The sequence below is a fragment of the Moesziomyces antarcticus genome (genome assembly GCF_000747765.1).
Source record: "Moesziomyces antarcticus DNA, scaffold: scaffold_v10001, strain JCM 10317, whole genome shotgun sequence".
Classification (NCBI taxonomy): domain Eukaryota; kingdom Fungi; phylum Basidiomycota; class Ustilaginomycetes; order Ustilaginales; family Ustilaginaceae; genus Moesziomyces; species Moesziomyces antarcticus.
In genome coordinates this window covers 232,727-247,792 of record NW_014639009.1, presented here as the reverse complement: position 1 = coordinate 247,792, position 15,066 = coordinate 232,727, and the positions used below count along the sequence as shown (strand labels likewise).

The window sequence follows — 15,066 nt, the reverse complement described above, 5'->3', positions numbered from 1 at the left end:
AACGATACACTGCCAGAACAGCCGAGACGTATGATCTGTAGGATGAATGCATTGAATGGTCCGTATGATACAGCAGAGATTGGGTGCTTGACCCCAAATGTACAATGGCAAAGTAATGAATGTGAACGGCGCCATCGATCTCTGGCTGAGCGCAGAAGAGAGGCTGATTCCCGAGCTGGGAAGGGGGGCAGGGCGGCGGACGCGAGAGCGACTGATCCCGTTGAAGCCACCGTCTCGGACGGCGGAACTCCCGGTGATGTCCTCATCGCGCGCCGACCGCCTGCAAATCAAGAGAGTGTACAAAAGAGACAGAACTGAAAGAATGTGGGGGATGGGTGAATCCAAGTGAATGTGTCTAGATGGCGGTGACGGAGAGGTCGCTGGTCTTGTAGCCCAGCCGGCCTCCCGTGCTGCTGGCGAAGCTGTGGGAGCTCGCCGAGGTAGTGAGCTCGGGCATGTCGACGAGGTTGCTGTTGCGACCCATCATCATCGGCCTCATGCCCATGGCCTTGCCGAGGCCCTGGTTGGAGAAGCTCGCGCGGACGGGGCTCGGAAAGTGGCCCATCCTCGAGAACGATCCGAGCGATGAGGCCATCGAGCCCATCGAAGTCGAGCTGTCCGAATGCGTCAGCGACGGCTCTGCATGTCCGGCCCGACCCGTGTCGAGAGCGCCTTTGGAGTTGACCGTGGGCAGCACGCCGCCCTGGCGGTACGTGACGCTGCGTGAGCTGCGGCCCTCTTCGTTGTATCGCGCCGAGCGCTCGTTCATCGCCGACATATGCACCGGTCCCGGACTTGGGATGTTGGCCGACAGCGCCGGGGAGAACGCAGGTCGCTCAAAGCGCTTCATCGGGCTGCTGTCGCCGCTGTGCAGACTCGCTGCCAAGCTCAGCGGGCGCAGCTTGAGCGACGATGGCGATGTGGCACCGCCTCGTCCCTGCTCAGCTCCCGACGGCGAAAGCCGGTTGGCGGCGCCCACATCGAGAGGCGCCAGTCGGCCACGCGACGGCCTCATGCGGCGGGGCACCGATGCAGCCGACGACATTGACGACGCCGAGCTCGTCGAAGGCGTAGGCACGTGGCGAGACTGCTTCTGACCTGTCGTAGCATCGATGGGTGTCAGAGGCGGCGTGAGTGGTCCAATGAGGCGGCTGTCGTGCTGAGGCATCAGGACGAGGTTCTCGGGCTTCTTGCGGCCGTATCCCTGAGGACTGTCGGCGAGGTTCTCCTTCTCCTCGTCGTTGGCGTCTTCCTCCTCGCTCTCAAAGAGCCCGAGACCCATCGTCGAGGCACTGCCTGAAAGCTCCTCGGGAATGTTGCGCAGCGACGACGACTGCGACATCTGCGACATTTGCGACATGTGCGACTTGCGGAAGCGGGTGGCCGCGTGACTCTCGCGCTTGGCGTCCTTGGCTTTGGCCTTGGCCACGTTCTGCTGTACACTGGCAAGCAGCTTGGCACGGCGATCCGCAGCCATGTCGATCTCATCGCCCATCGAGTCGGACATGCACGTGCTGTTGCTCATCATGCTGATGGTCGACGCAGCCACGCTGATCATGCTGTCGCGGTGCGAGAGGTACTCGAGCTCCTCTTCGTCCTCGGCGAATACGCCGGCATCCGACGACGAGTTCGGTCGCGGCGTCGAGTGGTCCATCGCAGGGCTGTCGAGGTCGTCCGCAATGGCGGGAGTCTGAGCGACGGGGGTGCCAGCCGCACTGACGGCTTCGGTCTGCTCGAGTGGCGAGCTGACAGTCTCGGTCCACTGTGGCTCCGAAACGCCAAACTCGATGCGTTCGCCGCTTGGGCTCGCTCCGCCATCGATGCCGTCGACCAGGGGCGAAAAGATGCCCTCGGAGTGGAGCATGGGCGAAGGAGAGCCGGGCGAGAGCTGCGGCTGGGGCGATCCGCCAAGACGACCGCCCGCCGACGATGGCTTCTTGAAGCGCAGCGGCCTGGTGGGCTCAATCTCCTGTCCGTTGAACAAGATGGCAGGACTGAAGCCAAGCCCGACCTGCTCAGCCTGACCCACGACAGGGCTGGTAGCGGGCCTTGCTGTAGCCTTGACGCTCTTGCCAGCGGTAAGCCTTGGCGTCGCGTCTGCGGCAGCGGGGCTGTGGGCTGCCGTGGCATCTGCGAACGAGTGCAAGCCATCGCTGCCGGGCTTGGGGAACTGGTTGATGGTGTCGAGACGCGGTGTGCTGTTGCGCGAAGTGTATCCGGGCGAGCTGGTGAGCGACTTGCGCGAGAGGCTCAGCCTGGCCTTGAGGCTCTCGGTGAAGCTGGGCCTGGGGCTGGCGCCCGGCGAGCCACCGAGCAGCTTGGGGCTGAGCTGCGCCAGGATCGGGCTGTCCGCACCCAGACCCGGCGAGAGGTGAGCGCCATCCATAGGTGGGTCGGGGATCAGCGTTCGGTGGTAGGGGCTCTTGAAGTTCATCGTCGCCGCGCCCCTTGGGCTGGCCTTCAGAGGGAGGTGATCGGTCGACTTGGCCTTGAGCTTGGTGAGCTCTGCACGGTGCACTTGCACCGGCTCCACGTTGATCGTCGGCTCTGCGATCTTGCCAGCAGTACCCGTGGGGGGCAGCGGCGCGGCCCGAGGATGCATCAGATCCGGCATGGCGAGCTTGGGCTGGTCGAGCGCTCCCAGCGTCGAAGCCCGCTTACGGCTCGGACGAGGCGTGGCCGAGTCATCGGCAAAGACAGGCTGCGACTCGGCCTGCGGTGTCTTGTCCTGGGCAAGCTGCTGAAGCGAGATGGGCATTGGGGGCAGAGGAGGAACGCATGCAGCGGGAACGACGTTCGCCTTGCCGAAGCTCGTGTTGGCCTCGAGATCCATGCTGGTCTGCGACGAGCTGTAAGAGAGTTCGTCGCTCGAGGACGAGTGGAGCGTCGACGCACCGTCGGTGGAAGAGTTGGCCGCTTCGAGGTCGATATCGTCGCCTCGCACAGGGGCCTTGCGCAGACCACCAAAGATGCTGTTGAAAGTGCCCTGCGAGGGGCTTTTCTGTGGACCGAAGCCGAGGCTGAGCCTGTGGAACGATGGTGAGTTCACCTCGTCTTCGGGGCCGTCGGCGGACATGTCAATGCAGAGCTGGCCAATGGAGTCGGCGGCGCTGTGGAAAGACTGGGCGGCGGAAGGTTGAGCGGAAGTAGCCGTGGCTCTGCTGGCTTTGCTTTGCAGCGAGCTGCTCGAGGGGACCTTGTGCATGGACGGAGTGGTTGGAGCTGGCGGGAGACCTGCCGATGGCGGAGGAGTGGGGAAATGCGAACGGAACGATGCGGGTGAGGGCAAACCAGTGAGACGACTTGGCGGGCTGATGCGGCCCACGGGCAGAGTCGAAGTCTCGGGCAATTGTGGTGACAGAGCCTCGATAAGGCCGGCGAGACCGGCACTTTTCTTGGCAGGCTGCTGAGCTTCGAGGTCGGGCTGCTGCTGCTGCTTTGACGAGTCGAGCCAACTTGTGCTGCCCGAGTCGAAGGAGAAGTTGCCGCGTAGCTGGAGGGACTGCTCGAAGGACTCGTCGTTACCAAAGTCGATGCCGAGATCGAGGATGGGAGTGAGTGAAGGCTCGTCGGCCTCCTTACTTTGCTGCTGATCCTGCTGTTGTTTGCTGTCACCGATGATCTCCTTGTCTTCATCCGCCGATGGCTCTGCCTTCTTCGCTTGCGAAGTCGAAGCTGAGAAGTCGGGCAACACGCCGAGGCTGCGGAGCAGCATGGAGGGCACGGCGCTGCGCGTGAGCTTCTTCTTCTGCTCTGGGGACGGCTTCTTTGTCGCTCCTGCGGGGCTCTTGACTTGCGATACGGGCGATTTACCGTACGCCATGGGCTTGAGGAGGATGCTTGGTCCCGGCGACATGGCGAGCTCAGTAAGGCCTGGAGACTTTGGTGTGCGTGGCGAGGGCAGATCGGCCGAGACTGGAGGCTGCATCCTTGGCGAGAGCAGAGCGGCTTTGGGGAACTTGGGCGAAGCGAAGGGCTTGGACGGGAGGAAGCCCTGCTGACGCATGGATACGACGGTCTTTTGGGCGAGCGACATCTTGCTGAGATCGTACGAGGCCTTGTGTGCACGTTCTGGAGCGTAGTGGAGGCGAGGCTCGCTGATGTCCTCGGTGGATATCGATTTGGACTTGAGGTGCGATGTGTAGATGGCCTGGGCGGTCGCAGGAGCTGATTGGGGGGCGATCATGGTGGATCTGCGCTTCTTGGCGGCCAGATAGCGTCGGAGGGCGACGAGCACAAAGATGGAAGCGGCGACGACAGCTGTGCATGCTGCGGCGAGGAGCGAGGTGGAAAGGGTGGTCATGTGGGCGCCGCCGCCACCAGCAGCTGCGCCTTGAGACGACATGATGCCTCACGTTATGTTATGGAGGAGGGTGGAGGCGATGACCTGGTGAGGATGATGGAGTGTAAAGATGGAGGTCGTCGAGGATGGACGAGGTGTTCTGGACGCGGGCACAGCAGGCTCAGGACTGCGAGACAGGGAGGGGTCTCGCTAGCGAAGCAAGGATGGAAACGAGCGATCCAGGCTAGAGGACCGGCGACGCACTACAGCGAGGCTGCACGGTGAAGCTGCAACGAAGATCGTTGCACCTGATACGCGGGGGCTGAGCCAGCTCGTGCGGACAGCTGCGAGCGTGATACTGTGCTTTGCCTGCGGCTAGCCAACAACTCGGTGATGAGCCAGACAGACGGCTCGAGGGAGCTGCGTGTAGTGCGGCATGCTGATCCGATGCATCGCGTTCGGCGCTGTTGCGCACGTCGTCGCGCGCTTGGTCACTGAGAACGGAGCCCAAGCCTGTTCGCCGAAGAGGGCAGGTAGGACCCTGAGTCAAAGGCGTGCGGTGTCGATCATGGGGACGCACGCGCTGAGCAGGTGCACGGCACCGAGGCAGGAGGAACGCATGACGAGCTGAGCGTCCCGAGGCGCAGCACCGAAGTTCGGCGAGGCGACGCTGCACCGTCTGGGACCCTTGCGGAACGAGACGAGTGCGGATGGTGCGGCCAAGCCAAATGTGGCTCGGCACTGATGGCCGAGATGCAGCGTGCAGCTGTCAAAAACGCCGAGCCATGACACGCTTCGCCTCGATTTTCGCACTTCGGCCTCTCTCTTTTCTCTCGCTCTCTTGCCGGCACTTTGGCTTTGTAACAATGGTGCTGGGATCGGAATCGCACCAAGCTGGCCGACAGCAGCCTTGTCATGTGCGAGCCAGTGTTTGTAAGCGCTAAGCTACACGGTCGAGCCGCAAGGCAAGGGGTAGGATTGTCGTCTGGTTGTTTCTGCCGGCTGCCATGCGTTGGCTGTCTCCGCCCGCGTTGCAGTTCCATTTCCTAGGCCCATCGCAGCCAGGGGTCGGAGTGCATAAGGCAGCTGGCACTGCGTCACGTCCAGCAAATCAGACGCGTCTGCCCTCAATCGGCGATTTCAATTTCCGTGTGTGGCACGGCCGTAATTTGTCATGATGACAGACTTCACAAAAGCCGTGAGGGTCGATCAGCCAATCGAGAGCGCGGTGAGCAAGCGAATAAAAAAAGGTCGGGTCGCAGTTGGAGTTGAAGTGCGACGGCCGAGCTGCTCTACCCTTGCCCTCCTCCCACCACATCGTCCATCGCACGGGCAAGGTCATACGCCAGCATGTCGGATCTACGATACACGGCGGCTTCACAGCTGGAGCATCTGCACAGCAGATACACCGGCACCATCAACGCCGACACCGAGAAGTAGTGAGTACCCGCTGCTTGCATTCTGCTTCTCGTGTCTCTGCTCCATGGCTGTCAGGAGCTGACCGTATCGTCTTTTCGCTCCTCTGCTGTGTTTTTGACTGCAACAGCGAGTGGATCACGCATCAAATGCGCGACACCAGCTCGTCCATCGTGGGTCATCCGCCCTTGTTGGCGTACTCGGCGCTGGCGGACGGAGAATGCAAGGCGCGCGTCAAGTTCGAGCTCACCGAAAAGATGCTGCAGCCTTGCGGTCCTCCGCCCCAGAAGGAGGACGACTAATTGGATTTGAAGTCCATCTCGATACCCCGAGCTTCCCGTGATACCCAAGGCCGAATGTCGATCAACTGTAACGTACCGCCAATGCATCGCAAACGATCAACGACCTTTGCGACGCCGCTTTGTCTGCGCTGCTTCCCCGATACGCTCCCTTCCTTCCCCTATTCCCCTCTTTCTCCGTGTGTGTGTTGAGACCCTCACGGTCCTGGCTTATAGAGTCACCCGCTGCCTTTTCCAATGGGCTGTCGTGGCGCTCGCTGGGACCAAGATCAAATCTCCTGGTGCGGTGAATTCTGGCAACGACGCTGACAAGCATCTGCGCCGGTGTCTGCTGCGCTGGGCCTGCTGCTGCCTGCGCAACTTGAACCTGGTGGCGTCCATCTCGCTGCAAAGCGCCCGGACGTCGGAGGGAGGCGGTGGTAGGGACATTCCTCCTCATTTCGAGTCTTGCATCCATTCAATAAGGACGTGATTGAACAACGACTTTGCTTTGACTGCAATCTGATACGAGCTCCTGTAACGGGCGCGGGGAGAGTGTCTGTTCATCGAGCGAGAGGTCCTGGCCAGCCCAAAAAGAGAAAGAGTAGAAAAAAAGAACTGCAGCACCTAGGATTCCCGCGTGGTCCCCCACCGCAGTACTGACTAGGCGATACCTTGCTTAACTTCGCAGATCGGACGGGATGCGGTGCTTTCAAGGTTCTATGGCCGCAGATATCAACCCACCGTTCTCTGCAGTACATAATGCGTTGCTTTGTATGCCAAGGCTTGGGAGTCAGGAACAGGGCTGGAACGACGTTGGCTGGGGCCTTCCGAGTTCCGTAGGATTTGTTCGGGTTCTGCTTGTCTCGGCTTGGCTCGGCAGTGTGGAGGCTTAGCGGGCACTGCAGCTGCCAAATAGAGCGCTCCAAGCGCGCACCGCAGCTCAAAACTGCAGCTGGAAGGCTCGGCTCGATCCGCTCAACCGAGCCTGCGGCATCGCGCCGATCTTCTTTGGTCCGAATCAGCCCATCCTGCACGCCTTCCTCGTGCGAAGCAGCTGGCGATCATCCGTTCCTCACACGCAACAGTGCGAAGAGCCCTCTCGGCAATGCAAACTTCCCGAGTCTAGAATGTTGCCCCTGACCCAACAAAGCGTGCTTTGGTCGTACGACTCTGTCTTGTTCCTCCATACCACCATGTTGATACTCTGAAGATTCGTGCGGCCCATCGATAGCACGTATGCTGCGACCACCACTCGACGACCTTCTATACCCACACACATAATTCGGCGTCCATGCCGACACTCTGGCCCTTTGCGGCCACGTCCTCCACCTCTTCACTTCCTTCGACCGACTCGGTTCAAGATGCCTCTACTGGCAGCGACGATTCGAGCGGGGCAGCATCAATCCCGCCACTAATCATCTGCGAGGGTTTTCTGTCGGCGGCGCAAAGCGTGGTGTGGGGCAACGAGTTCCGCACCTACCTCGGAGTCGGCCACCAGCAGCTAGTCGATCAAGCCTCGCCACCTTCATCGCCACGCTCACGACGGTCGGGGTTGGGTTCTTCGCGCGCGGTCGTATTTGCGCCCATCGGGCCCGTGTCGAGTCTGCACGATCGAGCGTGCGAGCTCTTCTACGCGCTGCGCGGGGGTACGGTCGACTATGGCGCCGAGCATGCGCGCGAACATCGCCACTCGCGCTTCGGACGCCACTACGCCCAGCCACTGTGTCCGACATGGGGTCCCAGCAGCGACACACCGGGCTTACCAGCCCATTTTCTAGGACACAGCCTGGGAGGCCCCACCATCTTGAAGCTGCAACAGCTACTGCGACAGGGATTCTTCGATGCCGCCCTCGGCATTCCCAGCAGTGACGCTGGCAAGTGGAAGGCTCAAGACCTGGTACTCTCGGTCACGTCGGTATCATCGCCGTTTAGGGGTACGCCGCTGGTGTACAGCCTGGGCAGCGAGCCGCTACCGTATCCCAAGGTGCGCATGTTCTCGTTCGGTGACATGCTCAGCAAGCTCATCCACATTGCCGCCTGGCTCGATCTGCCCTTCGACGTGCATGCCGACGCATGGCATTTCTCGGCCAGACGCAAAGCCATCCGTCGCTCCCAAATCGCCGCCGACACGGCCGCGCCAGCACCGGAAACCCCGGCGGTTCCTCAAGCCGGCTCAAAGATGGACTGGACCACGCAGGATGAGGCTTCGGGCGTGCGCGAGTTCCTCAAGCAGCTGTGGAAGAGCGATTGGGCAGGAGGGCGCGATTGTGCTCCTTGGGACTGTACATTTGCCGAACGCGACCAAGACCGTGCCGAGGACGGTTGGGGTCTCGACATCGACCCTTCGCGCGAGGGAAGAACGTGGTACCGATCTTATGCAGGCGGGATGACGGTCCCCGAAGCCAGCAGCATAGAGGCGGGACCATCGTACCACCGACCCGAGACGTACTGGTCATTATCGCCGCTGACCTTGACCGCGCATCTGATTGGGCATTTCGACTACTCGCGTCTGCAGCCTACGCCATCCTTCCTCTCGGCTGCGGAGAAGAGCGATGGTGACGACGTGCAGGCACGCGTGGCGGAGCTATCATCGGCATGGTGGCAGAACGACGGCGTGGTCCCGCTAGCATCGCAGTTTCATCCGCTCGACTGCGATCCGACTCGATGCACACACTTCAACGGCATGCCCGCTTCACTCCCCTTTGGCACGCGCAAGAAACGGCCCCAGTCGACAGACCTCCGCCCCTCAGTCGCGGGATCCGAGCATCAAGAGCTGCTCCCCGTGCCTGCGACGCAAGCGCGCAAGACAAAGTCGATGCTAGGTTCGGCCACTTCGGCTGCACGCATTGCGTTCTCGACGTCGCTGCGCGCGTTGGGCGACGATCCGCCCCTCGTCACGCCATCCGAGGAAGACCTCCGATCCTTCCTCCCCAGCCTGCCGCCCTCTGAGGCCATCCAGGCCACTGCCGAAGCAGTCGACCCCGATGGAACCCACAGCGTGCAGACGGACCTCGTTCAACCTGCGCCGAATCGGTGGTACACATTCGAGATCGACGGTCTGGACCACACTTCGCTGTGCCCCTTCTGGACGGGCAGCGAGGTTCAGAAACAGTTCTGGACGGGAATGGGCTTCTTCCTCGCCTCGGTCGATCGCCAGACGGGCTTCTCCATGCACGACATCCACAAGCGCACCGCATGACATAGACACATCGATTCCATTTCCACATCGGGGGATATCTAAACACCGTTACGATCCGTAACAAAAAAAGAGGAGAGAGAGTTGAGGTTGGGTACAAAAGAATACAGAGTGAAAGAAAGAGGATGGCGCTCACGCGCGAAGATGCGGGTATCCTTACGCCAGACCCAGCGAGCCGGCAGGAGCGGGCGGGGGCGCGCCAACGTCGCGTTCCGACTTGATGGGCATCATGCCCGCATTGGGCGAGAGGTCCATGCGCGGCGTGGTGTTGCTGAGGAACTGCCTGCGGTCATCCAGGCTCTGCACCGCCATGTACGGGCTCGATCGACCGAACTGTGGCGGCTGCTGCTGCTGTTGCTGCTGCTGCTGCGGCTGCGACTGCTGCTGGTGCTGCATGGGCAGCTTGACGTTGATCGGCGCAAGGTTGTTGGCGTAGTAGCCTTGCTGCTGCTGTTGCAGAGGCTGGTCGAGGTACGAGCTGCCCGTGCCCGAGCGACCGCGAGTGGCGGGCTTGGGCATCTTGAGCGGGAACGGACGCGAGGTGTCCTGTTGGAGGAACGTGCCCGATGCCGTCGGCACGGTGGGCTGAGGCGGGGCGAAGCCCGACATCTTGTTACCCGAGGGCGAGAGCAGCGGCGGCTCAGAGCCCGGTCCATTGAGCGGTGTGCGCGGCGACATTGTGCTGCTCGACGCGCCGTTGGAACTGAGCGTGGCCAGGCTGCTGTCCGAGTGCAGTCGGTGGTGCGCAAGCCCGTTGGGTGCCGACGAAGCCGAGAGGAAGCTCGTGCTGGAGGCGGACGAGTGGAGCGGCGGGCTGAGGAGCGAGCCTGTGGATCCGTTGCTCATGGCGCCCATGCGGCCGGCGCCGCTGCCGTAGACGCCGCCGAGGTAGCTGCCGTTGGCCGACGCCTGCGAGCCGAGGCTCGGGAGCTGCGAAGTGGACGACTGGGGCGTGGACGAGTTGGGGAAGCGGCCCATGGGGCTGAGCATGGAGCCAGGCTGCGTGGCGGGTGCTGAGGAGCTACGGTCGTAGACGTGGTGGGCGGCGTCCTGCTCATAGCCGTAGTAGGACTGCTGGTTAGATGCCGTCGACTGGCCGTATCGAGCGCGGAGGCCGTCACGGTCGTCGCCGATGGGGCTGGGGTTGCTGGGCTGCCATCCGTTGCTGGGCATCTGGAGCGGCATGGGTGGGCGCGGTGCGAGCGCCTGTGTGCCGAAAGCGGGGCTGGAGAAGCTGGACTCGGTGCCTGGCGTGCCTGCGAGCATGCCGTCGCTGCGGCTGGAGGGCGAGATGTGGCCGTCGCGGCCGTAGGACATGGGTCCCGAGACGGAGAGGGCGGGGTTGGTGGGCTGGGAACCGGTGGTGGCCCTGCGCTTGTATGGCCCGCGCTTGATGCCTCGTCGCCTCTCCTTGCGGGCGCTGTCCTGGCAGGTGTCAACGAGGCCGTACTTGACACAGCGGCCACAGGGGCGGCCCTCGTCGCACTTTTTGCATGCCTTCTGGCAGTTGATGCAGGCGTTCTTGACCTGCTTGCGCTTGGGACGGATGCCGGCGCCCTGGAGAGCGGCGTAGCCGTGCTGGTGGGCGAGGAGGTCAGGGTGGTGGCCCTGGAACTGGCTGCCAGCCATCATGTCGGGGTGGTTCATCTGGTGGGCGGCGTACATCTGGGCGCTAGGGTCCATCTGTGGCGACGAGGTGGGATGCGAGTAGTAGGCCGAAGCGTGCTGCTGGGATTGAACCTCGTTGGGATGGTGCTGAGAGGGGTGACCGTAAAAGCCCTGGGAGTAGGCAAAGTTGGAGCCCATCTGGGAGGCACCGTATTGGCTCATTTGCTGCTGCGATTGTTGCTGCTGTTGCTGTTGCTGCTGGTGGGCGGCGTAGCTTTGAGGTGGGAGCGATGAGGTAGCGTCGGCGGCGTGAGAGAGGTGATGCGGATGCATCGGAGGAGCCATTCCGTACGTCATGCTGGCTGCTGGTAGGCTTGGACGAGCCGACATGAAGGAGCGACGCGGTTAGGTCGAGTGTGGGCTCGGTGCAGCGGAGCGAGGCGATCGATGACGACCAAGCGAGATGAAGTCGTGTGTAGAAGCTGCAAGAGCGGACGCGCGCGATCAGGAGGCGAGAATAGGCAAGGAGGTCGTGATGGTGGTAGTGGTGATGGTGGTGGTGATAGGGATGGTGTTTTGGGGGCAGCTATCCGAGAAGGAGCGGAGACGGTGTTGAGCGGGGCATCCAGGGAAGTCGGGGTGGAAGAGGCAGGGAAGGGACGGATCTATAAAGGGAAGTTGACGGAGTTGATTTGGAGCGGGAAAGCAGGACGAGGAGGAGCACGAGCAGGAACACGAGGGGGAATCTGCGGGTCAGGGCCAAACAAGCACACACCCAAGTCGGTAGGAACGAGGGGATGCGAGTGGATCGGAGACGGAACTTTGAGCGCAGTCATGCCGCCAAAGATGGACGGCAGCACTGGAGGAGCGAATGAGCGAGCGAGCCAGGCCAGGAGGAGCGGGGGAAAGCGCGAGCGGATGGGGATCAGCAGCAGCAGGACCAGCACGCACAAGCGGAGCGGGATCAGAAGCACCGGTTTACGAGAGAGAGAGTGGCACAGTGCACGATCAATGGAGGCAGCAGCAGCAGCAGCAGCAGCAGCAGCAGCAGCAGCAGCAGCAGCAGCAGCAGCAGAGTCAGAGCTCCGTGGGGGTCGCACTACAAGACGAAGAGGAGGACGAGGGCGAGAGAGGGCCCTGCAGGTGCCGCTGCAGCCAGAGCGAAGGGGCGATGGCGGTCCAGAGAGACGCATTTGTGGATTCAAACGCGGGCAGCAGACACGGCCAAAACGAAGCAAAGCAAAGCAGCTGATGCGGAGAGCACGGCGACCGGCTTTTCATTCAGACCGAGGCAAGGCAGAGGGAGAGGGAGAGGCAGAGCGACAAGACAAGCGAGAGGCGAGAGGCGGCGGAAAAAATCAGGGTGCATCTCGCCAGGAAAGGGCAGAGGGAATCCGCCAGGAACACGAAAGCTCGCCATGGGCACCAAAAGGCAAGGGCAGGCAAGCGGGGAGCAGCGGCAGCAAGTGGCTGATGCAGGGCGACAGAGGCCAGATGCAGTGGAAATGAATCCACCACGCCAGATGCTCTCGACGCGATTCGAAGCGGATGGGCACGGATGGGCAGGGCGAGCGAGGACCGATCGAGAGGTGCCCACCGCTTGGTTTTCGGTGAGAAAAGAAAGCGAGAGACAGCTGCGTTGCCAGCGGGGGCGCATCGAAAATGCAATCTCGTGCTCAATTTCTCCCACATGGCAATCCGAGGCAACACACGAGGCGGCGGCGAGTCCGGTTCAGAGACATGGCCGAGAGGTCCACCGACGCCTCGGAGCAACCGGGAGCATTTGACCAGACTGGTGCAGTGCCTCGACGGCCCTGTCACACTGGCAGGGTGCCAGTGTGAACGCGCCCTCATTAGGGCAGGATGCGAAGCCACCTTTTCCTGCGCGACGCCAGGAAAAATCGATCCAGGACCCAAGCCAGAGGGGGGAGACAACAAAAAAAAAAAAGTCGAAAAACCAACGCATCGATTCGAATCCGCGGGAGGCTGCTGGCCGAGGTGTCTCTCCCTCCCTACTCTGCTTTGACTCGGACACGAGACGAGACGAGACGAGCTCCTTCTCCCGTGACCTTCTTACCGAGCCATACGCATGCGATGCGACTTGATACAGAGAGTACTGTGGTTGCGATAGATTGCTTGCCTGCCTGTCTCACGAAGAGCAAGTTGAGATGGAGCGAGATGCTGCGATTCGCATTCACAGTGCACGGTCCCTACGCCAAGCTGGGCTTTGCGGTATTCTTTGTCGACATGTGGCCGTTGCCTCCTCCTTTCGACCAGGCAAAAAGAAGGAATCCGATGCAAGATCGTTGCTGCGAGTTGCTGGCAGTGCCATCAACGTGGCGTAGAGGCATTGCGAATTTCAGGTTCGAGGCGCGGGACTCTGTGTGTCGTGGAAGCGAAACTGTCAGCCATCCAGCGCCGAGAAAGCAGAGCAGAGCAGCAGAGCCGCAGAGGAGAGGAGAGGAGAGGAGGCAGGTGCATGGCCATGTTTTCGAGAAATTCGCACCCTGCATTTTTTGGGCTTCACTCAACTCAAAAGGCCACGGGCTAGAATCCGAGCTCTTCAGGGTCGAAGGCCGAGCGAGGCGAGGCGGCGATTCGATGATCCAGCCTCAACCCCCTTCTCCCACCTGCTAAAGTAGACTAGCGTGTTGAAACGTGGTCCTCCCGCTGCACGCCTCGACCAGCGAGCTCACTTCCACCTTGCTTGCTCGATAGCAAGTCCCCTCATTCGCTTTTGAAGTCAGTCTGAGAAGATGCACTAGGCTGAGGTGCGTACATCCGAGGACGCTTGCGGAAAGGCAGCGCGGACACGGGTTGGCACTTTGCTCTGGGCTGGTGCGGCCGATCGTCGTCATGGGCCTTACGCAAATCGACGAATCCTGTGCGCGCATTTGGCAAGGCTAGCATGCATAGAGTACTGTAGCGTTGCTAGCGCCGACTGTTGGGTTGAGAGAGGCAGGGAGGGGCTAGACACTGAATCGATTTGCATGCTGACTTTGCCAGACCCGGGAAATCTTTGGAAAAGCAATGCAGACTCGGCCGACGGCGGATGAGCTGGCGGCATGAAGGGCAAAAGTTCTGTGAGAGAAGACGCTATTGAATGCGGGCGTGGTTGAGACCCAGATGTGGTGGGGTTGAGCTACAGCAAACTTACCGCGGGGGGAGCAGCAGCATCTGGACGCGTGGCCAAAGCAGTGTGGGAAAAACTCGAACGAGGCGCGGCTGCACAGCTGCACCGTCTGCACGCTTTGCTTTGAACAAAAGCGGATCCGGCCGGATGCTCCGCATGAAGTCGCAGCTGACAGCTGCCGTGCGCTGGAAAATGCAACTCCGTTAGGGCAGCGTATGGCATTGCACTGGAAATAGCTGGGGCTTGCACCGAGCTACGACCGCCAGCGAGATGCAATGCCCTGGCCAAATCGATGCAGCTCGGCGAGCCTCGAAGCGGCACTGCTCGAGAGCTTCAGAGCTCAGCTGTCGTGGAGTTCCCACTCTCTTCGGGCGTTGACCGATGGATGCACCTTTGGCTCATCCACACCCGCTCTCGTTTTGCCTCACCTCCGAAGCTGCAACTGGCCTCGGTGCATTCGAGGGCATCGATGATCCATTGCATCTGCTGTCTGATATGGACACAGTACGAGGATGGATGCTCGTGTCGGCCAAGACAAAGTGTCGGTCACGGGCTGTGAAGATCCAACGAGCCTCGCTTGGCGGGACGCTGCCAGGCACACACACCGACACCCACACGCGACGCGGATGTGCGCCCCACCTCGCTTGCACTCGCAACCCTGTTTGCGCGACCCTGAGCGCCATGTGTGCTACTCCGCTCGAATACAGTACCTCTGCGAAGCGGGTCGATCCTCTACGCACCACGCGCTCGCTTCTCCGACCTCCGCCCGTATCGTCTTTTCAAACGTGTGTCGTGCGGGCTCAGGAAAGCGTTCCCATTTCGAGAGCACGCTGATCAGCTGTGCACGCGCACGAGGTAAGGATGCGGCGGTCGACGATGCCTTCCGTGCATCGGCAGTAGCAGAGCGCCACTCCGAGCATTCGTTCCGCATAGCACCACCGGTTCCTGGCAACCAAGTGCGCTTCTCCTCCCGCAGCCAGCAACAACCCCTCACTTTGCCCCTGTTGTGCATTCGACCTTGTCTCTCTTTCTCTCTCGGTCGAGTTTCTACATCCGCCAATAATGCTGCAATTGACGCATGATTAGAGCGTGCACGATGGTCGATGATGACAAGACACGAGTGAAAGCAGCGCCAGGTTTTGTCTCTGCC

General features: G+C 61.4%; 6 protein-coding genes across 6 annotated transcripts; 3 read left to right on the top strand and 3 right to left on the bottom strand.

The window, feature by feature from the left end:
• Positions 1-355: 355 nt before the first annotated feature.
• PAN0_001c0089 (uncharacterized protein) lies at positions 356-5,199 on the bottom strand (the record flags this gene model as incomplete). Its single annotated transcript, XM_014803709.1, has 4 exons — positions 356-4,350; positions 4,691-4,776; positions 4,863-5,023; positions 5,173-5,199. 4 exons carry the CDS (start codon positions 5,197-5,199, stop codon positions 356-358), a joined length of 4,269 nt encoding a protein of 1,422 aa, XP_014659195.1.
• A 433-nt stretch (positions 5,200-5,632) lies between these two features.
• Positions 5,633-6,000, top strand: PAN0_001d0088 (splicing factor 3B subunit 5; the record flags this gene model as incomplete). The annotated part of the gene is made up of 2 exons (XM_014803708.1): positions 5,633-5,721; positions 5,829-6,000. 2 exons carry the CDS (start codon positions 5,633-5,635, stop codon positions 5,998-6,000), a joined length of 261 nt encoding a protein of 86 aa, XP_014659194.1.
• Positions 6,001-7,270: 1,270 nt separating this feature from the next.
• PAN0_001d0087 (alpha/beta-hydrolase) lies at positions 7,271-9,178 on the top strand (the record flags this gene model as incomplete). The annotated part of the gene is made up of 1 exon (XM_014803707.1): positions 7,271-9,178. The coding sequence occupies one exon, from the start codon at positions 7,271-7,273 to the stop codon at positions 9,176-9,178; it is 1,908 nt and encodes a 635-aa protein (XP_014659193.1).
• A 153-nt stretch (positions 9,179-9,331) lies between these two features.
• On the bottom strand, positions 9,332-11,173 carry PAN0_001c0086 (uncharacterized protein; the record flags this gene model as incomplete). The annotated part of the gene is made up of 1 exon (XM_014803706.1): positions 9,332-11,173. One exon carries the CDS (start codon positions 11,171-11,173, stop codon positions 9,332-9,334), a length of 1,842 nt encoding a protein of 613 aa, XP_014659192.1.
• A 114-nt stretch (positions 11,174-11,287) lies between these two features.
• PAN0_001c0085 (uncharacterized protein) lies at positions 11,288-11,976 on the bottom strand (the record flags this gene model as incomplete). The annotated part of the gene is made up of 2 exons (XM_014803705.1): positions 11,288-11,448; positions 11,559-11,976. 2 exons carry the CDS (start codon positions 11,974-11,976, stop codon positions 11,288-11,290), a joined length of 579 nt encoding a protein of 192 aa, XP_014659191.1.
• A 2,321-nt stretch (positions 11,977-14,297) lies between these two features.
• Positions 14,298-14,998, top strand: PAN0_001d0084 (uncharacterized protein; the record flags this gene model as incomplete). Its single annotated transcript, XM_014803704.1, has 2 exons — positions 14,298-14,420; positions 14,624-14,998. The coding sequence occupies 2 exons, from the start codon at positions 14,298-14,300 to the stop codon at positions 14,996-14,998; spliced, it is 498 nt and encodes a 165-aa protein (XP_014659190.1).
• Positions 14,999-15,066: the final 68 nt, after the last annotated feature.